Below are 23,181 nucleotides of genomic sequence, written 5' to 3' on the forward strand. Positions count from 1 at the left end.
GGCGCTCCCCTGCGCCGCGGGCCAATGAGGGAGGACACAGAGAGAGAGAGGCCGCCAATCAGAAGGCCGGAATGAGTCTCCCTTAGCAACGGCCGCAGGGGCGGGGCCGGCGCTCGGCCAATGGCGGGGCGGGGCGGCCCCGCGCGGGGCACGCCGGGAATATGGAGAACTTCTCGGCGCTGTTCGGCGCGGCCGAGCCGCCGCCCGCCGCCGCCGCCGCGCTCGGCTTCGGGCCCGCCAAGCCGCCGGGCGCCGGGGCCGCGCCGCCGCCCGCCGCCGCCGCCGCGCCGCCGCCGGGCGAGGACGCGGCCCGCAAGGCCGCCGCTGGCCCCTTCTACCTGCTACGGGAGCTGCCAGGTGCGGGCGGGCCGCAGGGGCGGGGCGAGCGCCGCGCTCGACCAATCAGCGCGGCCGTGGGGTGAACTGACGGCTCGACCGGTCAATGAGCGCGCGGGGGGGCGGGGCCAAGCGGCGCGCGGCCCCGGGGGAAGTGGTCGGCGAGGGGTCCCCGGGGCTGGGCCGGAACAGGACACGGGGGTCCTGGGCACGGGTGGGCGGAGGGGCCGAGGGTCCCGGGGCCGGGGCAGGGCAGGGCAGGGGGATCCCAGGGCTTTGGCAGGGGTGGGGATCAAGGCCGAGGGGTCCCGATGCCCCGGCAGGGCGATTCCCCCCCTCGCCATCCCCTCCTGCACAGGCACCACGGAGCTGACGGGCAGCACTAACCTCATCACGCACTACAACCTGGAGCACGCCTACAACAAGTTCTGTGGGAAGAAGGTGAAGGAGAAGCTCAGCAACTTCCTTCCCGACCTGCCCGGCATGATCGACCTGCCCGGCTCCCACGACAGCAGCAGCCTGCGCTCGCTCATCGAGAAGCCGCCCATCTGCGGCAGCTCCTTCACGCCCCTCACGGGGGCCATGCTGACCGGGTTCCGCCTGCACGCCGGCCCGGTGAGTCCGGGGCTGGCAGGTGGGAGGGGGGTGGGAGGGGCCCAGCCCGGCCTGACCGGCCCCCTCTGTCCGCAGCTGCCCGAGCAGTGCCGGCTGATGCACATCCAGCCCCCTAAGAAGAAGAACAAGCACAAGCACAAGCAGAGCCGCACGCAGGACCCCGTCCCCCCAGGTAAGGGGCTGTCACAGCCACCCCCGCTCCCCTCCAGTGCTGCCGGAGCCTCGGCTCATCCGGCACTTCTGCTTCCCCAGAAACCCCCTCAGACTCCGACCACAAGAAGAAAAAGAAGAAAAAAGAGGAGGATCCAGAGCGGAAGAGGAAGAAGAAAGAGAAGAAGAAAAAGAAGGTGGGTAGGGAGAGCCGGGGTCCAGTTCCCAGCCCGTGTGTCCCTGGGAGGCTGCTGCCCAGCAGCTCTCAGGGGCTCTGTCTGTCCTTCCTCCACAGAACCGGCACAGCCCGGAGCACCCGGGCGTGGGCAGCTCCCAGGCCAGCAGCAGCTTACGGTGAGACCACCCCAGCACTGCCCCGGGGACCCCCTGGCCAATGGCCCTGGCTGACCCTGGGCAGGGGCACTGGGCTGGCCTGTCCACCCCCCCCGGCAGAGAGGACACCCCCACAGCCCCCTGGGACCGGAGGCACAGACTCTGCGGGTGCTGACCTCGGGCTTTTGTACCAGAAGACCCTGGAGCGTCGGGGCCTGTTTTTTAGTTACCTCTGAACTAAAGTCTCAGCTCTGGGGAGGGGCTGGGGGTCACAGCTGCTGCGACCCTCGGCCATCACGGCGTGGGGAGCAGCCCTGAGTGAGGGCTCCCTGGAGTGTGCGCCATCAGCACCACCCTGAGCTCCTGCCCTGGCTCTCAGCCTGGCTCCTACCTTGGCTTTGGCCCTGTCCTGCTCTGGCCCTCACCTCCCAGGCCTGCTGAGGACAGGGGGGACCCCTGGAGAGGCACCGTGTCCCTGCGCAGAGGTGGCAGCTGCCGCGGGCACCGGGATCTCCAGCAGCAGTCACAGAGACACCACAGCCCTCCTCCGGATCTCGAGCCTCACCAGCACCTGCCACACCTTCCCTGGAGCAGCTTTCCCCATGCCTGGAAAATCCTTACCTTTTGTGGGAGCAGTTTGCCCAAAAGCAGCCCGAGGAGCAGCTGGGCTTGGCTATCCCCAGGCCTCCTTCCCTCTCCCCACCTCAGGATGGGGAAGGCTGAGACCCCCAAGGAACAGGAGCTCCTCCATCCCTGGACGCCAAACAAAGCACACGCACGGCCCCGGGGTGGCTCATTAAATATCCTTTTATTCCTCGTTTTTAAAATGGCTGATAATAATAAAAAAACCCTGGCGTGGCTCTGCGGGGCCACGGGAGCTGTTGCCGTAGAGAAAAGAGTCCAGTAGTGCCTGCGGGGCCACGGCTTTGCCCAGGCAGGGCAGGGGATGGGGAGCACGGGGCTCCTTGGCTGCGGTGTTTGGTTTTTTTTTTTTGGCATGTGATGAGAAAAAATATTGCTTTCCGGGGATGTGCCCCACGGACCTGCCTCTTCCCCGAGCAAACGGAAATAAAAACACCCCTGTGACAGCGAGAAACCCCCATCGGAATCATTAACAAAAAAAGGCAACAAAACCAACACCCGCACACTGACCCCCCCCCCCGCCCCGACCACAGCCCTCAGGGAAAGGGAGAAAGAGCAAAAACCGTGGGTGGGGGAGGCTGGAGTCCATGAGGGGCTGGGGCTGGGGGTGTGGGGAGGGGGCTGCCCCTGTCCTACCTTGTCTGTGGGCCCCCGGGGGGCTGGAGGCTGCGCACACGACGGACCAAGGGGGGAGAGCATCTGAGGCCTTGGGATAGGGCACCCAGAGGGGCACCTGGCACCCCAGAGCCCTGTGGCCCTGCTGCGGGTGGGACAGCGATGCCCAGGACCTGCACTGGAGGCCCCACATCCCTCCTTTGGGGATGGGGACAAGGTGGGGGGGGCACAGACCCCCAGGCAGGGAATGGGGTAGTTTCTTTCTCTCTCTCTGGGTAAGATATATAATTTCTGCTTCTTCTTCTTTTTTTTTTTTTTTTTTTAATATTTATATTTATATATATAGATATTTATATATACACACACCTGGTAACTCGGAAAGAGGAAAAAAAATAGAATCCGTAACAATAATAATAAAAAAAAGTATTCTGGTTTAAAAACAATCCGTTCCTACCACGCCAGGCGAGCGGGTGATTGCACAAGGCCCACAAGTGGCTGGCGCAGCCGAGGCGGTGCCGGGGCTGCAGCCCCCCCCTCCCTTTATCCCCACAGCCCCCCCCCCGAGGGTGTGTGCCAGCCCCTGCGGCCCAGGGGGTGGAGAAGGGAAGGGCAGGGGGAAGTGCCCCCGCCCGGCTCCCCCGGGAGTCCACAAGCGTCCGGCAGCGCGTCCCTGGGGGCCGCCGGGGAGGAGGGGAGGGGGCGAGCGGCTCTGCCCCTCATACCGAGATCTCGTAGGTGGTGCCCCCCACGCCCGACACCTTCTTGACGCCGCCGCGGGTGGGGCTGCTGAGGGGCACCGGGCCCGGCGGGGCCGAGCCCAGGCTCTTGGGCTGCCCATTGGACTTGCTGTAGGCTGTTCTCATCTGCACCTCGTCCCTGCGGGGAAGGAAGGAAGGACGGACACGGGGTCAGGAGCGGGGACGGCTCCCCTTAGCCACAGCCCTGCCCTCCCCAGGGACCCCCAGCCCACTCCAGCTCCCGAGGGGCCTGTGGAGGTGTGGGGGGCACCAACTCCGTTCCGGGAGGAGGAGGAGGACTTCTCTTGCCCTCCCCAGGGACCCCCAGCACTCATAGCCCACTCCAGCTCCTGGGGGGGTGACCAAGGAGCTGTGGGGGGCACCAGCTCTAGTTCTGGGAGGAGGATTTCCTTTGCCTTTCTTCAGGCAACCTGCAGCATCTCTCTGCTGCCCCAGGGGGTTGGAGGGGCACTGGGCAGGGGGGCACTGAGCAGTCACCTCCCTGCAGGGTGAGGGTCCCACCCCACAGGCCCCGCTGTGCCTGCGCCATACTCACTTTGGTGCCAGTAAGGGCTGCAAGGCCACCTCCTCCGTCTCGGGGCCGCCAGCCTGCGAGGCTGTTTTTTGGCTGCTGTAAGACACGGATTTGCCCAGGTGGGGGGCGGCGGGCTGGTCGGGGGAGCCCAGCGAGCGCACCCGCAGCGCCGGGGGGGGCTCGGGCTTCCCGAAGCGGGGCAGGGCCGGGCGGGTGAGCGGGTTCTTGCCCAGCGGCGAGCGCTTCGAATCGTCCGAGGAGGAGCTGGTGCGGGGGGCGTTGCTGGAGGCCGGCGTCGACTGGATGCCCGAGTCCGCCAGCCCCGCGTCCTCCTCCCGGCCCGGGGCCGGCGGCTGCTGCAGCAGCTTCTCCCGCTCCTGGATGGAGGCCACGATGTGGCGGGAGAGATTGTCATAGCGCACGGGCGAGGGCTCGCGGGGTGCCGCGTGCTTGGGGGAGGCGGCGCCGGCGAAGCGGCCGTGCAGGTCGGTCTCTCGCTGCTGGGCGATGCGGGCCGACAGGAAGGGCGAGGTGTAGCCCACGGGCGGGTCGGGCTCCGGGCCCGCCTGCACCGACTCGAAGTCAGGGCTGTCGGAGGGCGTGAGCAGGCTGTCGTACGAGAGGCTGCCGTTGCGCGTCTGGTTCACCAGGCTCTTGTAGGAGGTGGAGGTGGTGCCCTCGGAGCGGATGGACTGGAGGTGGCCCGTCTCGAAGCCCGTGCCCTGCGCCGACTTGAGGCTGGAGGAGCGGGAGCCGCTGGACAGGGGGTCGAAGTGGAAGCTCTTGCCGAAGGTGGGCGAGCGGAAGCTCTCGGGCTCCAGGCTCGGCTCCGAGCGGTAGCTGGGCTTGTGGCCGCTCTCGCAGATGGAGTTGGGCTCCTTCAGGCTGTTCACTCGGCTCAGCTGAGGGGCAGAGGGACAGCAGTCACCCACAGAACAATAACAGGGTCTCTGCAGAGCTCTGGACACCCATCCCACACCAGGAACACCATCCCCTCGGGGCTGGTCCTCCACACTGGGCCCAGCCTTACCTTGGCGCTGGTGGAGTGGGGCAGGGCCGCCGAGCTGCTGCTGCTGCTGTAGCCGGGCCGGTACTTGTACATGGTGGGAGTCGGGGGGCTGTCCTTGCCTAGCAGGCTGCTGTCTGCACCGAGAGAGAGGGGCACACTCAGGGGGCAGCAGCTCCCCAGGGCTGTGGGGAAGGAACGCGCCCAGCCCTGCCCTCCCTGCCCAAGAACCGGCTCCGAGCCTGGGGCGGACAGACCGGGGAGGGAGGGACGGGCTGGAGGGGAGGCGCAGCAGGGCGGGAGAGACGGAGCGGGATGAAGGGGTGTCCCCACAGCCACGTGTGTGGGGCTGGCACTTCCACGCCCCTGCGGCAGCCCCGGCTGGGTGACACCCCGGGAGGGTGCACTGCACGGGGGTGCCAGGGTGCTCCCCCCAGGGACACACACACTGCAGCCCTCGGTGGGCAGCGGGGCTGGGCGGTGGAGCCCAGCCGGGGCCGGGAGAGCTGTGGGGTCTCCAGCCGCTGTGGGAAGCAGCTGCCACAGGCTCTGCCCGTCACATCCCACCTCTGGCCGAGCCCACGCGGGAGCCGGCCGAGACGCGCTGTGCCGCCGAGCCGGGCCCGCCACCGCTTCGCCTCCTCCGTCCCAGCAGCGCGGTGGCTGCAAGGCACAGCTCCCTGGTGGCTGCAAGGCACAGCTCCCCGCGGCTCCGGGCAGCGCCGCGCCGGCTCGGCCTTCCGGCTGTGAGCGTCCCGCAGGCTTCTCCAAGCACGAGGGGCCGCACGCGGCGGCCCGGGAAGTGCGGCGGTGCCGATGTGCTCCGGGTCTGCCCTGCAGCCTGTTAAAGCCGCCTACGGCCCTGGCTCCTGGCCTGCCTGGCACAGCCCTGGGCTCCCTTCCCAGCGGCTGCCGGGGCCCTGGTGCCCTCCTTACCCTCGGTGGTGGCCAGGGTTAAGTGTGTTCTCAGGCCCGTGTAGCGGCTGAGGTCGGGCTTAGGTGGGGGTGGCGGCTCGGCGTCAGCAGACTGGCTCTCCGTCACTTCCAGGCTCCCCTTGGACTGCAGAGACAAAGCGCAGGGGGGGTCAGAGGGGGCCGAGGGCTCAGCCCCCCCAGTGGGCAGTGGGCAGGCAGTGGGCAGCGGTGCTGGGGGCTCTCGCCGCCCCCCGGGCCATCCGACAGACTGCGCTCGGGGCTGGAAGTGCCAAGGAGGGGGGACCTCCAAAGGGTGCTGCGTGGGGAAGGACGGGACCGGGAAGGGCAAAGCCTCATGTGGCCACTGCCACATGGGAGGGACACGGTTTCCGTCTCGTGGGGACACGGAACAAGACGACACGGAGGGGGGACAAGGGACGTGACCAGGCTCACTCGGTTCTCTACTCACAGATGCAGGCTCGCACCCCTGGGCTCCGTGGAGGGCCCCAGCGCGGGCAGCGCTGGTCCCCACCTTCCTCACCTTCGTCCTCTTCAGCTCTGTCTGGATACCGTTGTCCATGATCTTGACGGTGATCTGACCATCCGACACCTCGGGCCGCAGGAAGGGGGGTCTAACCAGCACCGTCTGCTCGGCCTTCGGGCGCCCGAGGTACCTGGGGAGGGGGCGGGAGGAAGGTCACGGCCTGGTGGTTTCCCTGTGGGCGCCAGGGCCGGGTGTGATGGGGGCCAGGGGTACCTGCACTGCCTGGGCTCACCTGGGGGCCGGGGAGCTGCAGAGGACCCGGCTGACGTTCTTACAGCAACCGTTGGTGAAGGGGTTGACACCCCCACGGAACTTGCCCGTTACCTGCAGGGTAAAGAAGCGTCACAGCCTCGGGGCAGGCAGGGACCGTGGGGGGCTCGGCCCAGCCAGCCATGCCAGGGTTTGTCCAGCAGCCTCAGGACAATCTCCAAGGACAGAGATACTCCAAGATCCTCTCCCTTATCCTGGTCCCTGTTTAAGTGTTCAACTATACCCTGGAGGGGAAAAGGTCTCCCTGATTTCGCCTCCCGCCCCCTAGAAGTGCCCGCCCGGCTCCATCCTCTGGCAGCACCCCCAACCCCAGGCTGCCCCTCAGGCAACCTGTGCTCTGCCCCTCCAGCTCAGGGGCCTCCCCCTGCCTCAATCCAGCCCATCCACATCCGCCCTGCTCTGGGGAAGCCCCAAAATGTGTTCGTAGGTGGCCTCACCGTAGCCCCACGGGCCCTACCTGTTCGTTGGTAGTGCGGCCCCTGGCCACGAGCACCACGTGGAACCCCGTCAGGCCAGCGACGGGAATGAAGAACAGCCCGGCCACGCACATCACCACCATCCTGCCACAGCCAGCTAAGGAGGAGCCGCAGCCCCGCTCGGCACCGCACCAACCCACCAACCCCCGCCCCCACCGCCCCCCGCCCGTGGCCCGTGGCCCGTGGGGAGGATACGTGACGGCCATGCGGACGCCGGAGAGCTCCTCCACCTGGTACAGCACGTAGAGCAGCCCGAAGCCAAAGACCCCCATGATGTGCGTGGTGAGCGACAGCAGGAAGAGGAAGAAGTAGCGGTAGTTGCGCCGCCCGATGCAGTTGTTGACCCAGGGGCAGTGGTGGTCGAACTCCTGCCGGGGGAAGGTGGGAGGGCTCGGTGAGGGGGTGCTGCCAGGGCTCCCCTGCCCTGCCCCGGGCACGGCGGAGGCCCCGGGAGCTCCTCACCTCGACGCAGTTGTCGCAGACGCTGCAGTGGGAGCAGCGCGGCGGGCGGTAGAAGCGGCAGGTCGCGCACCACTTCATGCGCACCTGGATGCCCTTGATCTCCACCGTCTTGTAGAGCGGGGCCCGGAAATCGTCCTCCTTGTCCTCGTCCTCCTCAGCTGGTGGGGACACCCCGGCACGGCCACGCGTCAGGGCATGGCCAGACCCTGCCTGCCCCAGCCGGAGGCACCCGGCATTGCCCTGCTGGCACCTGGCACAGGGACCCCCAAACACAGCCTGGGGGGCTCTCCCCAGCCTTGCCCTACAACCTCGACACCACCCAAGCCCCAGGGACCCGACACGGGGTGCTGAACCCGGAGCTGGCATCCATGTCACTGCCTGATCCCACCGGGCAGGGCGAGGAGAGCTCTCCACCATCTTTTTGGGACCCAGAAATGCCCTTTATCTCAGAGGAAGGGCGCAAGGAGGCAGCTCCACCCAAGACCCTGGCTGGTCGGAGCCGGACTCACCTCGTGGGAATATGCCCGGGTCCATGAAGGTGGCCATGCTGAAGTTGGCGAGCACGAAGAGGAAGACGATGGCATTGTAGGCGGGGATGATGGGGGAGACGTAGAGACTGAGCCCCGGGCACCTGCGGGCACAGCAGCAGTGAGACCTCCTGGACCCCCCCAATGTCCCTATGGCTCCACCCAGTGCCCCCCATACTCAAACCGGAGCTGTGCCTGGGCCACCTCTGCAGCCCAGGAAGCACCCTGAGGGCACGGTGGGATGGCTCCAGGCATCATCCATCAGGGAGCGAAACCCCCACTCGCCCCTTGTGCCCACAGCCCCTCGGGATCCCACTGACACACGGAGCAGCCGTGGCGGGAACAGGGAGAGCCAGGCTGTTGGCACGGGGCAGATCCACCAGAAAATGCCTGCACTTTGCCCTCCCTGTGCCCCACCAGCTGCACGGGGCACAGAGGGGACCTGTGAGAGGACACGAAACCAGCGCCAGCTCCGGTGCCTCCAGAGCTGCTCCTGCTCCTCACAACCCAGAGACAGCTCTGGTGGGACACTGGGACCCCAACCAGCGCCCAGCTCCTCCAGGAGGGAATCACCCTGCTCCCTCCTGCCCCAGCAGGCAGCACGCTCAGGACAGCGGGCTTCCCCCTCGGAGGCGCCAGCGTAATTCCCTAATCTGCTTTGCTGCTGGGATTTAATCCCGCAGATCTAGGGCAGCATCTGTCCCTCTCTTCCCCCTGCCGCGCCGAGTGCCGATGGATTTGGGTGGCCGGAGCAGCGCGGGGCTGGGCGGGCAGGGCGACATATGGTGCCAGCGCCGTAATCCCCCGCAGGTTGGGGTCAAGGGGCAGGCACTGGGCCCGTCCCCTCCTCCACCACCACCCCCGGGGACGGGTCCCACTGGCGGCCAGGCAGCCCCTGTCCTTGTCACTGCAGCCCCGGGAGCGCCGGCAAGGCTCCAGCTGGGAACAAACCCTTGGGGCGGGGCTCTGGCCCCAGTGCAGGGCTGCCAGGGCCCCGGGGAGGGCACAAGGGCAGCCCCGGGTGAGGGGCAGGGGCTGCCCCGGGCAGGGCAGATGTGGCAGGGGGTGGAGGATTGGGCATACCTGCCTGGCACACACCTGCCTGGCACACACCTGCCCGGCACACACCTGGTAGCGCAGAGGGTGAGGTGGGCAGGGCGCTCCCAGCACCAGGCACGGCTCTGTGCCCCGGGGAGGGTGGGAACCATCACTGGGACCTGCTCTCACAAGCCAAGGCCAAGGCTGTCCCCATCCAGGTGCAGCAGGAGAGTGGGAAGGCAGACCCTTGGCTTCGGGAGAGCGCTGAGAGCAGCACAGCGGGGCCAAGCCCTGCTCTGACACCCACACACTCCTCCTCCTCCTCATCTTCCTCTGGGACACCTCCAGGCCCCACACACAGGACCAGGCTGCTCCTGCAAACCATCTTCCCACCAGAGCCCCTTCCTCAGGAGCTGCCCTCCCGGGCACGCCGGGCGCTGCCTTCCCGCTCTGTATCGGGACAGCATCTCCCAGTGTGTCACCCCAAGCTCTGCTCCAGGCTGGGGAGCGGCTCCAAGCCTGGCACTGGCCCTGCCAGCCCTGCTGCCTCCTCTGGAAGCCAGCCAGGAGGATTCTCCAGAGCTGGGACAGGCTGGAGAGGAGGAGCCCTCTCCGATCCGTGCTCCAAAACCCTGGGAGAGCAGTGCTGGAGGCACAGGACCTACGTGACAGCAACAGGCCACAACCTGAGCGAGGGAAGAATCACACAGTCACGGAACCACTGAAGTGCTCAGGTTGGAAAAGCCCTCCAAGATCACAGAGTCCAACTGTTCCCCCAGCATTGTCAAGGCCACCACTGAACCATGTCCCCGAGTGCCACATCCACACTGGTGTTTTTTGAACACCACCAGTGGGCTGGTGACTCCACTGCTGCCCTGGACAGCCTGTTCCAGGACTGGACAACCCTTTCCATGAGGAAAGTTTCCCTAATATCCAACCTTGATTGCAATCTGAAGCAATCTTGTCTCATAGCTTCTTCCCTGAGAGAAGAGACCGACCCCCCCTGGCTCCAACCTCCTGTCAAGGAGTTGTGGAGAGTGAGAAGAACACACCAGAGCCAAGGACCCCACATGCCTGAGCTGAGCTCCCCAGCTCTGCTCTCTGCCAGAGGGAGAGGGGCAGGAGCCTCAGAGGAGCCCTAAAAGTAGCAAATGCCCTTCCAGGAACCCTGTGGAAGGAGCTCCTCTCTCCAGGAAGGGAAATCCCAGCCCAAACCTTTGCTGGAAAGAGATGGAGGGGAGCCAGGAAGGCCTGTGGCTGGGCAACCATCCTGCACAGGGAACAGCCAACAGCCAGGCCAAGCCAAGCACACGGCCTGGATCCTCGAGAGACAGGGAGAGATCCAGCTGCCTTGGAAAGCTCTGGGGCAGGCAGAGAGGGAAGAACTGGGGTGCAGCATTCCTGGTCATGAGCACAACACCGGGGTCTCCTCCCCAGCAGCCCGCTGCCCTCCCGGCTCTCCCACACCCAGGCACCCCCGTGCTGCGGGAGACAGGAATCCCCACGGAGCCAGTGGCCACAAAGCCAGGGAGTCACCTCCCGGGACCAACCCCACCCACAGGAGGGAGCAGGGTCCTCCACAGGGAGCAAAGGTGCTGCCCATCCCTGAGGGAACCTCCTTATTGGGAGCACGAGGTGCTCCTGGCCTTTTGCTCTCCCGGACAGAGAGCGTGGGGCTGCAGGCCCTGCCTCGACCCCAGGGACGGCCCCGGGGAGAGTGGGCGCCAGCTCCTCAGGAGCAGGAGGAGGAAAAGGAAGACGAGGAGGAGGAGGAGGGAGGCTCCTCGCCATCACAGCCACGCAGGTCCCGCAGCACCCATCGGGTTCCCCCTCGGGATTGGACCGGGATGCAACACGCCCATCGCCAGAGGAGCTGTCGGGACTTGTCCCTGGCAGCACATGAGAGAACTCTGGGAACCTCGGGCACCCTGAGTCACACCTGGATGCAAGACAGGCTTTTTGCCACCAGTCATGCCTGGAGAAGCCCGTCCCTCCCTGCTGGCTCCTCGTCCCCTCCACAGCCCCTCATCCCCTGCCCTCTCCTGGAGCACAGCCATTCCCAGGACGCCTCTCCTCCCTCCGGCTCTCCAAGGCCCTGGCACCAACACGATCGATCCCTGCACGCCATGACCCTCCTACAAGTTTGGGTCCCACTGGGAGCGCACACAGCACCATTTCCCAATGGCACCAGTCCGTGTCCTGGCTCCAGAAGGGACAGGGAGCCTGATAACCAACCACACCAGGAGCTGGGACTGGCCAGCAGGGAGATGAAGGAATGGACAAATGGACCCCACGAGGGAGTTTCCATCCTAAATCAGCACCTCTCTGAGAGCCCAGCGAGCCTGGGACCCTCGCTCCTCCCAGAGAAAGGCAGGAACATCCCCTCTCCCACTGCCCCCCCTCCAGCCCAGCCGGCCTCGGCTCATTTCCACAGCCACGTGCTCGGCAGCAGCTCCTCATTAAATTAATCAATTAAAGAGAGTTCTTGGCCCAGAGACACAAATCCTGGACGGACCAAAAGGCGTCCAGTGGATGTGCTGGAAGTAACGCAGCCGGAGCCTGGAGAGCCGTGCTGAGCCCTGCCTGCTCCCTGCCTGGGGGAGGCCTCCCAGAACACCCCTCCCCAGCTTCCACCGCGCTTCCCAAAGGATGAGCCTGAGGTGGGATGCCAACAGCGAGCAGGGCAGCTGGCAGCTGCTCCAGCTGTCCTGGTCCAGGCGGGCAAGGCTCACCCTGGCCCTCGGAACCGTGCAGGAGGCAAACCCCGGGCCCCATGTCCCTGCCACCCCACTCCAGCGCCAGGCTGTTCCCAGGGAACAGCGGCTGAGCCCCGTGTGAGCGCCGTGCCCGGGCTTTCACGGGCTGTTCTCAAGTAGGTTAAACAACACCGCTGACCTGTAATTACAGCGACCTGCCCAGCTGTTGCTGCCCTGGCCAAACCTGCTCCGCGGCGCCGGCTCCGGCTGCCTCTCACCCCCTGCTGATAAGCGGCTGCTCCCGGCGCTGCCACAGCCCGGGGCCGGGATGGGCTTGGGGGTCCAGCTGCCTGGAGGGCCCCCCAAAGCACGGCTGCAGAGGCAGGCTGTCCCTCCCAGGTCGCACACGGGGTGTCACGCACGGTGCAGAGGGCATCGCCCGCTCCCCCCGCTTCTCCTTCATCCCTCTGGAGCGGGAGCACAGCCAGCGACTTCCGCAGGCGTCTGGCAGCCTGGAGCGGCCAAACCTGGAGCCTGGGAGCTGGGTGACCGCTCGGTGTCCCAGCAGGGGACGGCCACACGTGCTGAGTGACACCACCAGCTGCACCCGAGCCGGACAGGGCGAACCAAACCCACTCTCCCCTTCAGCTGTCAAGTTTCCCTGTCACTGCCCAGTGGCTCCCAGGTGCCAAAGCCACAGTGACCTTCCCACCACCATCACAGGGAGTGGCAGGAGCCACCACACCCAGCCCTTCAGCCTCCTGCAGCTCCAGCTGACCCCCAGCAGGAAAACCCCAGGGAGCAGGAGAGGCTTCCTGGAGCAGATGGTGCACCCCCTTCCCACCAGCCAGGACCCCAAACACATCACCACTCAGAGCCCACCACAGGGACAGGATTTGGTAGCTGGTGCGGCTGCCACGCTCCAGCTTTCCTGCCTGGCACACCATTCCTGCCCGGCACACCCTGCCTTGGCTGCCTTGGCTCCCTCCCGGGCTCAGAGCTGGCACAGCAGCCTGGCCCCCTCCTCAACACCCCCAGGTCCTGCCCCCCCACCTGCCACCCCCAGGGCATGTCACTAAAGCACGTGGCACGGGGCAGGGAGGCCCTGCAGGAGGGAGCAGCCCAGGGACATCCCCACGACTCCCCAGCAGCCAGTACCATCTCCCACCTGGCGGACCCCCACGGCCCTGGTGACCCACTGGCCACCCCCTCGGGCCCTCTCCAGGGACACTGAACCCTTGTTTGCCCAGGGCAGGGCTGACACCGACAGCCAGTGATCCGTGCAGGGGGCAGAGTTCTCCTCCCTGAACTCTCCTTTGTGGCTCACAAATCGATTACAAAGCTCCAAAAATAACATGGATCCTGCCCCGGCCCAACCAATCCACCCTGACTGGCCACAAAAAGGGAAAGTGATCCAGGTGCTTTCCACCCACAGGTCACAAACCAGCGTCCAGCCCCGCTGATCTGGAGCTGAGTGGTGACACGGTGCCTCACCAGGATCCCCAGCTGGGGAAAACTGACTGACACGGGGGTCCTGCTGCTCCAAGGGCCACCAGGCCACTCCATCACCCGGAGTACGACATCCCCCTTCCCTCTGGGAGGAAGTCCCAACCCCTCTCCCTATTTCCCCACGTCCCCTGGTCCCCTGTCGCCCCCTCCAGCCCTCCCCGCTCCACCGGGACTCACGTGAAGGCGAAGAAGAGGGTGGTGGCTCCCACTAGGAAGATGGCAGCAGCGGAGACCGGGACGTACTTGCTGGGTTTGAATCTCTTTCCAGAGGCTGCTGGCATGTTGGAGCTGTGGTGGGGGGTCCGCCCCGCAGCATAGCCCAGGCCCCGCGGGAGTCAGAGCAGGACGAGAAGGGGAGGGGGACAGGGGCCGACCCCTTCCCGGCCTCCGCGCCCGCTCCCAGGCCAAGCTCCGACCTGGACGGATAATCCGGACAAGTCTCTGGAGCTGGTGGCCCAGGAGAGGAGCCCACCCTACGCCCTGCCCTGCAAGAGCTGGCGGGCGCAGGGGAGGAGGTTTAAAACCATCAAAAATTCAGAGCAGAGCGGGGGGATTTGAGTTTAAAACAGAGTGGGAATGCCGGGAGCCCTCGTGAGCCTCGCTCTCTGTCAGGAAACAGGCAGCCAAGGTTCCCAGGGGAGGGGATTCCCCAGGCTTCCCACCCGGCCAGCACCCCGGGAAGAGCACGGGATCAGCAAACTCCTTGCGAAAAAGCCGCTCCGGGGGCCTCAGGGAAGCCACTTCTCCTTTTTAATCTGCCTCCTCTGCGGTGCCACAGCCCCCGGTGCTGCACGGGAGGAGGGGGTGGTCTCCAAGCAATCTGCCCGGCTTCCTCTCGGCTGCCGTGCCTCCTCCTCCTCCTCCTCCCCTCGCTGGAGGGGTCACGGAAACACTCTCCCTGATTTCACCGGGATCCGGGGCTGGCTGGCGGTGGCCGTTTAATTTTATTTATTTCTCTCTTGTCTGTTAAAGCCGAGGAACAGCTGGTGCAAGGTTGAGCTGTAAATCCTTTCTTTCGAGGGGGGCGGAGGGGAAGGTCTGGCAGGCTGTGGGTTTTCCTACTTGCTCCTTTCTCCCGAAGCCCCAGGCCCTTCCACGGGCTCGGTATCCACTCGGCGGTTGGGAACCGACAGGAATGGCATTAAATCCTCTCGGCAGCGACCATTTCCCAGCAGGTGAAGTGGGGGGACCTGGAAGGGGGCGTTCAGGGAGCGCCTTTACAACCCCAGCAGACACCCAAGGGTGCTGAGCAGGTCTGTCTCACCCATGGCCCGGGCGGTGCGGGGGGAAGATCTCAGTTTGTTCCAAACCGCTTCATTTTTTCCTCCCCTTCCTTCAATAAAATCTTTCTTCATTCATCCATTCGTCTTCTTTTAAAAAAAAAAAAAAAAAGCTACATAAAAACCATTAAAACTTGAGGTCTGGCACGCCACGGCTCACCTGGAAAAAGAAATAACAGCAGGAATTACTATGGCAAGAGAAGGGACAGAGCCATGTGTGAACACCCAGGGAGAGGCCAGCGAGCTCCCCAGTCCCTACCCCTTCTGTGACCCCCCCAGGAAACCACCCTGAGCCCCGAAGGAGTGGAGGGACCCCACAAATTCCCTCCTGCAGCTCCTGCTCAAATCCCAGCGCCAGCGAGCACTGGCTCCCTGAGGTGCAGAGGCTGAGCAGAAGCTCCAGGACTTAACACAGGGGTGGAGATCACAAGAGGAAAAGACATCCAGGAGTCTCATCCCCTTCCCTGGAGGGTAGGAGATGGGAGAGGCCCATGGAAAAGACCATTCCCTCAACCGGACATGGCTTTTGCAGCTCTGGATTCATCAAGAACTGTAGTGCCAGGACAGGGGGGAACGGATTTGAACTGCCAGAGGGCAGGGTTAGGTGGGATATTGGGAAGGAATTCTTCCCTGTGAGGGTGCTGAGGCCCTGGCACAGGTTGCCCAGAGAAGCTGTGGCAGCCCCATCCCTGCAAGTGTCCAAGGCCAGGCTGGATGGGGCTTGGAGCAACCTGGGATAGTGGAAGGCGTCCACTAGGAAGTAAGGGGGTGAAACTGGAGGCCCTTCCAACCCAAACCATCCTGGGATGCCATGGTTCTGTGAAGGACAGCTGGCTTTTCACTGGGCAGCCCCAAGTGCCTGAGGGTGCCCTTGGGAACTTGCCACCCTTGGCTGATGACAGGGACGCAGGAGGGAGTGCCACGGACAACAGGAAAACCAAACTGTTCTGGAAACGGGAGCAGGAGGCCCCAAGCTGTCCCAAGCCCCAAACAGCCACGAGCCCATCCCACATCAATCACATCCCACCAGTTCCTGCTTGTCACCCACCCTCCCCTCACTGCCTCTGCCCAGGTCTGAACAGAGCCCAGCGTCTCCCTGCCTTCCTCCTTCCACCTTTCTCCGCCTCCCCAAGCTTTTCCTTCGGGGTGGACACACAGGGAACACTCTGGTGCTGACCAAACGTGGCTGAAGGCCGGGAGAGCTGCAGCCCAACATCAAAAAGGCACGTTTTAATGACAAGGATGTGTTACAGTGAGCTGGGTCCAGTCCCAGCCACCCCGGCTGACTCACGGCCCGTCCTCCGCAGGACCCGAGCTCAACTTCCCACCCCAAGGTTTCACTGCCCTTGGGACGGGGAGGAAATGCAGGGACGATGCTCCGACCAGCCGGGAATGTGCTGGTTTCACCTGGCAGCAGCTCCAGTAACACCAGGGAAAGCTGTTTCCCCGTGGCAGGGACAGAGCTCCCCGGAGAGCTGCAGCTTCCCAGCCCCGCTCTGCGCCCACTGGGCTTTGGGGAAAGCACCCACCAGCCCCTACACAGGGTTTGGGGAACAGCCCAGCACCCCACAGAGCCCAGCCCTGCGACAGGGGCCGACAGCAATTCCAGGATGGGCTATCAGCAATTCCAGGGATGGGCTGTCGCAAGTTCAGGGCCGGCAGCACGGCTGATTGCTTTAGCAGGAGCAATCTGCTCCCAGCCCTTTGAACGCTCCGCCAGGGAGGCACAGCCACACCTCGGGCTCAAACAGAGCCTGCCAAGCAGAAGGGGGTGTTCCCTGATATTCCTCCCTCTGGAGATCTCCACCCTCCCCTGGCGGCCCTGCTCTGCCTCGGCCCTTCCACCCCAAGATCCAGGTGCTCCAGTGCTTCCCATGGGGGTGATCCCTGCAGAGGTGCCGGAGCCAGCTCCCCGTGGAATCAGGTACCCGTGGGACAGGCCACCTGAGCTGGGGGAAAGTCCCAAGTGCTGTAATTAGTGACACCCAAGCGAGATCCGATGCAAATGCGTCCCTGTTTCGTGCCTGGAATAACTCCACCACTCACCAGGAGGCTGCCGAGCCCATCCCGACTCCCAGAGCCACGACACAGCTCTGGGAATGTCTCCCTGATCCCCACGGCATGGCAAGACCCCCTCAGAGCCCCCCAGCCCTGCCACAGAGGCCAGGGCAGAAGCCCAGCCCAGTGTGCCAGAATCTCTGCTCTGCAGTCCCCAGGGTGCCCAGGAGAAACTCAAGGAAAATCCACCCCGAATTCCCACAGATGACACCAGTCCAGGCCACGTTCCCACTGATTCTCTCCCAAACACACATGTTCCTCCCCAGCCACTCCCCTTCCCAGCCCTGCAAGCTGCCCACCTCTGGTCTACTGACCCCTCCTTTCCCTGCACCTTCTCCCCAAGCCCTTTGTCTCTCTGGCCACATTGTCCCCATCCACAAAGGGCACTCACAAAATTCCCTGCTCCAAAGAGTCCTCAGCTCATCTCATTTCCACGTGACATATACGGGCTCCCATTCCTTTCCCTCTGCCACTTCCAGCCCAGCAACTCCTCCTCTCCTGCTCCTCTGGACCTGCCCTGCTCCTTCCTCCCCCAGTGCCTCTGTCACTGCTCACTCCCCTTCCCTCTCCCACAGAAATTCCACCTATTTTCCCATCCTAGCATTCCCCTTTCAGAGCATTTTCCCAGTCCTGCTCTGCTCAGCCACCTCTGGAGCGCTCATCTCCAGGGCTTCCCTGCACTCATACAGGGGAGCTGCTCCTGTTTCCCTCATCTCCCTTTCTGGGGATTTCCTTTAATTCCCAGTTCCCTCCCTCGGGACGCGTGCAACTGCGACTGCTGCCACCTTCCACTTCTCCGAGCCTGCATCTCCTTTTCTTGGGTCAAGGCCCTGCAAAGTCTCCTTGATTTCCTCCTCTTCCTCCAGCCCCTTGTTCCTCGCTCCTCCTTCCATGCTTCCCACCCCGCTCTGCTCATCTGCTGCAGCCCCTCTCCAGCCTTTCCCGACGCAGCCGTGGTGCTCCGTGGCTCGGCCCTTCCGAGGCCTGAGACAGGACACGAGGGGTGAGGGAACCCGTGTGCCCCAGCTCCCAACCTTCCCTTCCTCGTGTCCCCGCGGCTCCTCGCTCTGCTCCTGCCTGGGAAGGAGGAAATACACCCGGGAATTAACCACACCACCAACCGGGACCCACAGCACGGGGAGGGGAGAGTTCCCTCTCGGTTCCCGGCTCCCAAACCTGCGTCACCCGCTGGGATCCGCAGCTCCCGACCTGCCCCGATCCAGCCAGAGTTCCCATGGCGCAGGGCAAACACACAAACAATTCCTTCCACGTGAGGCAACTCCCAGACAGGGCAGATCCAGGGCTGCGCCGGAGACGGGATGTGCTTTACCTGTTCCCACTTTTGTTTTGATCGGCTGCGCCCGGGAGTTCCGCGGAGCCATTCCAGAGATCGCCGCGTGCTCAGCCCCGGCACCAGGAGACTCCCTCCTCCCTCTGCAGCTCCTTCTGCTCCCCCTGTCCTTGCACGACCAGCTCTCACCTACCACTGAGGTTTAACACTCCAAAATCCATCAGAGAGAGCGGAAACGTTCCCAAACCTGCCCCACCGCAGCCCCCCAGCACAAGGCTCCACTGTGGTCCCCGCCCTGTGTGCAAACAGGAGCCCCTGCCCCGTTTTGGGGACACTTTCCTGCTTTCAGTTCCAAAGGAGGACGCACAGCAACGTGCGTTTGGACACCGGGGCTTCTGGTGGAACTGCTGCATCCTGCACACCCAGGTAGATGTACAGGGGTGTTAAGGGGGATGAACACGGAAAATGGACCAATATTCCACTGCAGACAGCCAGAAGGCTGGAATCACTCTGTGCTTATCTCCTGCTCGGGGCTTACGCCGCTCCCATCCTCCTTCCCTGGCCCATCCCGCTGCTTTACGCGGGATTAGCCCCATTTGATGGGCAAGGCAGGAGGAAACAGGTCTCGTCCATCGGGGCCGTGTCCCACCAGGCCCCACAGTGAGCAAATACAGACCCAGGCTCCTGTCACTGTGCCAGAACACACCGGGCACAGCCGCAGGTGGGAGTGTCCCCAAACAGGCCCCTCACAGGGGAATTCAGGGTGTCCCCTCAGACCCCCCCTAATCACCCCCCTCTCCATCTCCAGCCGGGGCTCATGGCCTCGGGAACCAACGGGAATAAACGTCTGCTAGAGCAGCGCCTGGGCCCGAGGGAAGGAAGGTGATAACTGGATTAAGCCCAGGAAGAGGCTCCAAGATCAACTCTCCTTGCCCCGATCGAGACAAGGCCCTGGTGGCACTTCACGCCGCCCAAACCCACCCCGGTACAGAGAATCCTGCCTGCCGAGCGCCCAGACCCAGCTCTGTGCCGGGGCGGGAGCCGGCAGGTCCGGGGGAACCACTTCCCGGAGCCGCGGGGGACGCGGGGGCAGCCCATCCCCTCCCGAACCGGCGGCACGCCGCGGCCGGGAATCCGCGGGGCGGGGGATTTGGGGAACCGCGAGGAGAGGCCGGGCCGGAGCCGCGCCGGCTCACCCCAAAAACCCGCGGAGGCGCGACCGCGCCGCCGGTGCGCGGAACGCGGCGGGGAAGGTGCTCCCGGGGGCACCGGGGGCGGGCCCGGCTGCGGGGCAGCGAGCGCGTCCCCCGGCGGGTTCCCGGCCCCAGCCCCCGGGTCACGGCGGAGCACGGCCCGCTGCCGGCGGGGCAGGACGAGGAGGAGGAGGAGGAGGAAGCGGCGCTCCCGTGCAGAGGCACCGGCGGCCATCGGGGCAGGGTCGGCCGTGCGGAACGCGGCGGGGATTGAAGCCGCGGACGGGGACACCCGCGGACGGACGGAGTGAGGGGCCGGTACCCGCCCGGGAGGTGGGGGGGTGTTGCCGGGACTCACCGGAGGCACGGCCCGAGCGGCGCGCGGGGGCGGCCGCCGCGGGAGGAGCGGCGGCGGGGCCGGGGAGGAGAGAGCGCGGCGGTGGCGGGGGCGGTGCGGGGGGTGCTCGCGGCCCACGTGACTCACCGGCGGGAGGCCGCGCGCGGCAGCTCCGGGCACGGTCGGCGGCGGCGGCGGCGGCGGCTCCGGGCGGGCGGGGCGGGGCCGACCCGAGCGCGCGTGCGCGCCGAGCGCGCCCGCCATTGGCCACCGCCCCGCCGCGCCCCGCCCCGGGAACGGAGGCGCGCATGCGCGCGCGGGGAGGGGCGGAGCAGCGGGACATAGACATGGCGGGCTCGGGGCCGCGGCGCATGCGCGGGACGTACCACCGCGGGGAGGCGTGGGGGGACACGGACACGCGCACGGACCGGCGCACTGCGGGCGCGGGGAGCGCGGGGACCGTAGCGCACGACCCCTGGGAACTCCCCCTGCCCTCCCGCTCCACCGACACTGACCGATAGCAAAGGGCTTCCAGATTTAATATCAAACCGTACAAAACAGTATAAAAGCAGAGGGTGGGCGCACTGCCGGGAGGAATTAGGGGGGCACGCGCCCAGGAGAGGGGGCTCGCACCCGGCTGCCCCCCCTACTTGAGGTCCATGAAGCGGATGTCCATGATGAGCAGGAAGTTCTTGGGCAGGGGCCGCGGCGCCGGGGACAGCACAGTGAAGACCTGGCGCTCCAGGTCGACACCGGTGACCACGATGAAGCCGGCCACGCTGGTCTCCGAGATGTTGTCATCGGGGCCGTCGGCCGTGCTGACACTCAGCAGGTGGTGCACCATGTCCCGCCCCGGCGTCACCGGCACCAGCTTCAGCTGGTTGTCCTCCTGCGACATGCCCAGCGGCAGGCACGAGTCCGGGATGGTGGGCGCGCCCACCTTGTAGATCTTGACGTCGGAGAACTTGACGTCGAAGGCGTGCGGGTAGAAGCAGCCGCGGAAGCCGTAGAAGTACTCGCGGATCCGCTCGTCCCGGCACTCCCGGCGGAAGTCCTTGGAGCGCTCCACCACGCCGCCGGACTTGGGCAGCAGCACGGTGCGCACGAAGTGCGGCAGGTCGCGCTTCAGCTCGTTGTACAGGCGCTCCTGGTCCAGCACCACCACCACGTCCACCTCGAAGGCGGAGGCGGCGTGGACCAGGGCCTGGTAGCCCGAGCTCTTGACCCAGCCACAGGTGTTGATGACGCAGCCGCTGACGGAGGCGCGCCGGTTCACCTCACACCGCTGGTTGAACACGTCGGCCAGGCGGGACGTGATCTGCGGGCACAGCGGTCACGGGGGGGGGTCACCCCGGGGGCACCTGTGTGTGTCCCCCTCTATCCCACCCCAGGTCCTTCTGTACCCACTCAATGCCTTGATTCTGGGCAGTCACCCCAGGGAAAAATCATGGAATGTTAAGGGTTGGAAGGGACTTTAAGGATCATCCCATCCCGACCCCAACAGCTTCCACTAGTCCAAGCCCTGTCCAGCCTGGCCTCGGACACTTCCAGGGATGGGGCACAGCCACACCCTCCCCTGGGCAACTTCCAGTGTCTCACCACTCTCACGGGGAAGGATTTCTTCCCAATATCCAGCCCAAATTTCCCCTCTGTCAGTGTGAACCCGTTCCCCTTTGTCCTGTGACTCCAGTTCCTGGGGAAGAGTCCCTTCAGATCTGGGGTCCCCACACAACCTCCTCCTCCCCAGCCTGAACAGCCGCCCCTCTCCCAGCCTGTCTGCACAGGGGAGGTCCTCCCGTTCCCTCATCAGCTTCACATCCTCCTCTGCACTTCCCTCCCCCCAGCTGGGGAGGAGTGACTGCACCAGGGCGGCAGAGCCAGGCCCTGTCCCCAGGGCTGCAGCCAGGTCAGGGTTCTGTCCCCAGACAGCCCCCCCGGGCACTCAGATCCCCCCAGCCTGGGGGCTCGGGGCAGGGAACAGCCCAGCCGTGGCCCCTCAGCCCCTCTCCCCTCCCCGGAGGGGCTCCTCCACGCCCGTCCCCCCGCCGCCCTCCCCGCATCCCGGGGCACAGGGATCGCCAGAGCTCCTCCCACAGCCCCCGGCGGGGGGGAGGATCTCCTCCGGCGCTCACCTTGTTGTAGAGCTTGATGTTGGTGCCGGGCGTGGTGGAGCCGAAGTGGTAGACGAGGGGGGCCTGGAGGGAGAAGCCCTCCTCCACGTCGGCGGGGCGCTCGATGTACAGCGCGCCCATGGTGCCGGGGATGGACACCGAGCCCTGCCCCACGTCCAGCTCCACGAACGTGGGCCGCCGGCCCAGGCGCACGGCGTAGTTGAGCAGCAGGCGGCACACGGTGGTCTTGCCCACGTCGGTGGGTCCCACCACCATCACGCGGGGGCCGCGCTCGTCGTCGCGCTCGGCCTGGCGCCGCATCTGCTCCAGCGCCGTGTGCGTGTTCAGGTACAGCAGCATCGGCGTGTCCCGCGACACGTAGGCCACCTCGGTGCGGCCGCTGAGCTGCACGGTGCAGCCGTGCCACGTGAACACGGCCACCTTGGCGCCCGCGTCGAACGTGAACTTCTTGTTGCGGGTGAGCTCGGTGCCGAACACCTCGGCCATGCCGGTCAGCAGCTCCAGCTGCACCGTCTGCGCCGCCTCCACCTCGAAGCGCAGCTCCGTCTCCCGCTCCAGCTCGAACTTGGCCACCTGCTTCTTCTCCTCGCCGCCGTCGTCCGCCATGACACCGCCCCGGGGCTCCCGGTACCGGCGCCCGCCGCCGTCGCGCCGGAAGTGCCGTCAGAGCGACGCGACGGCGGGAGCGCTGAGCGTCGCGTCACGTGGCGCTCCGTGGTCACGTGGGGCGCTCGGGTCACGTGGGCGGGGGAGCCGTGGTTCGTTTGCATCTCATCTGCATATCGTTTGCGTTTCGTACGCGCATACGTGTGCCTGTCTGCATCCCGCCCTCTCATTTGCATCTCATTGCAGTCCCTGTGTCCCCCCCCCACCTCCCCCCGACCCCTCGGATTGGCTCCCGGGATCGTTCGCATGTCGTTTGCATGGGATTTACTCGCAGTCCCGCCCCCCCCCCTTCACCTCGCCTGATTTACATCTCATTTTCGTGCCCCCAGGGGGCGACCGAGCGGGGGGGGGGGGGGAGTCGCGGGGGACGTGAGGGGACAGAGGGGACACGAGGGACACGGGGGGGACATGGAGGACACGGGAGGACCGGGAGACGGGGGGGACACGGGGGACACGGGGGGACATGGAGGACACGGGGGACATGGGGGCACAGGGGACACGCAGGGACACAGGGGGACAAGGCAGAACACGGGGACACGGCGGGTCACGGGGACGGGGGGGAACAGTGGGACATGGAGGACATGATGGACACAGGGGACATGGGGGACGTAGGGACGGGGAGGACTGAGAGGACAAGGCAGAACATGGGGACACAAGGACATAGGGACAGGGGAGACGTAGGGCGACACGGGGACGTGGTGGGACATGGAGGACATGGTGGGCACGGGGTACACGGGAAAATGAGGGACACGGGGGACATAGGGACACGAGGGGACTGGGAGATGTAGGGGTACACGAGGGGGGACATGGAGGACACT

General features: G+C 65.6%; 3 protein-coding genes across 3 annotated transcripts; 1 reads left to right on the forward strand and 2 right to left on the reverse strand.

The window, feature by feature from the left end:
* Window positions 1-123: 123 nt before the first annotated feature.
* On the forward strand, window positions 124-2,530 carry MED19 (mediator complex subunit 19). The gene is made up of 5 exons (XM_064659919.1): window positions 124-357; window positions 695-951; window positions 1,027-1,123; window positions 1,204-1,298; window positions 1,397-2,530. The coding sequence occupies exons 1-5, from the start codon at window positions 162-164 to the stop codon at window positions 1,457-1,459; spliced, it is 708 nt and encodes a 235-aa protein (XP_064515989.1). The 5' UTR covers window positions 124-161; the 3' UTR covers window positions 1,460-2,530.
* ZDHHC5 (zinc finger DHHC-type palmitoyltransferase 5) lies at window positions 2,224-19,802 on the reverse strand. Its single transcript, XM_064659832.1, has 12 exons — window positions 19,713-19,802; window positions 13,584-14,846; window positions 8,146-8,267; window positions 7,637-7,794; window positions 7,370-7,542; window positions 7,156-7,258; window positions 6,661-6,752; window positions 6,426-6,558; window positions 5,906-6,029; window positions 4,994-5,106; window positions 3,985-4,865; window positions 2,224-3,567 (listed from the first exon to the last, which is right to left on the reverse strand). The coding sequence occupies exons 2-12, from the start codon at window positions 13,685-13,687 to the stop codon at window positions 3,408-3,410; spliced, it is 2,163 nt and encodes a 720-aa protein (XP_064515902.1). The 5' UTR covers window positions 13,688-14,846; window positions 19,713-19,802; the 3' UTR covers window positions 2,224-3,407.
* Window positions 19,803-20,087: 285 nt separating this feature from the next.
* Window positions 20,088-22,712, reverse strand: CLP1 (cleavage factor polyribonucleotide kinase subunit 1). Its single transcript, XM_064659877.1, has 2 exons — window positions 21,698-22,712; window positions 20,088-20,883 (listed from the first exon to the last, which is right to left on the reverse strand). The coding sequence occupies exons 1-2, from the start codon at window positions 22,301-22,303 to the stop codon at window positions 20,212-20,214; spliced, it is 1,278 nt and encodes a 425-aa protein (XP_064515947.1). The 5' UTR covers window positions 22,304-22,712; the 3' UTR covers window positions 20,088-20,211.
* Window positions 22,713-23,181: the final 469 nt, after the last annotated feature.

The sequence above is a fragment of the Pseudopipra pipra genome, chromosome 6, assembly GCF_036250125.1.
Source record: "Pseudopipra pipra isolate bDixPip1 chromosome 6, bDixPip1.hap1, whole genome shotgun sequence".
Taxonomy (NCBI): Eukaryota; Metazoa; Chordata; class Aves; order Passeriformes; family Pipridae; genus Pseudopipra; species Pseudopipra pipra.

Excerpts from the sequence above, each read along its gene's own strand:
- MED19 (XM_064659919.1), top strand. The coding sequence starts at position 162 with ATGGAGAACTTCTCGGCGCTGTTCGGCGCGGCCGAGCCGCCGCCCGCC. Across the intron at positions 952-1,026 it reads TCCGCCTGCACGCCGGCCCG|CTGCCCGAGCAGTGCCGGCT; the intron begins GTGAGTCCGGGG and ends CTCTGTCCGCAG. Across the intron at positions 1,124-1,203 it reads GCAGGACCCCGTCCCCCCAG|AAACCCCCTCAGACTCCGAC; the intron begins GTAAGGGGCTGT and ends CTGCTTCCCCAG.
- ZDHHC5 (XM_064659832.1), bottom strand. The coding sequence starts at position 13,687 with ATGCCAGCAGCCTCTGGAAAGAGATTCAAACCCAGCAAGTACGTCCCG. Across the intron at positions 7,259-7,369 it reads GGCGTCCGCATGGCCGTCAC|GATGGTGGTGATGTGCGTGG; the intron begins GTATCCTCCCCA and ends TGGCTGTGGCAG. Across the intron at positions 6,559-6,660 it reads TGCAGCTCCCCGGCCCCCAG|GTACCTCGGGCGCCCGAAGG; the intron begins GTGAGCCCAGGC and ends CCCCCTCCCCAG.
- CLP1 (XM_064659877.1), bottom strand. The coding sequence starts at position 22,303 with ATGGCGGACGACGGCGGCGAGGAGAAGAAGCAGGTGGCCAAGTTCGAG. Across the intron at positions 20,884-21,697 it reads ACATCAAGCTCTACAACAAG|ATCACGTCCCGCCTGGCCGA; the intron begins GTGAGCGCCGGA and ends CTGTGCCCGCAG.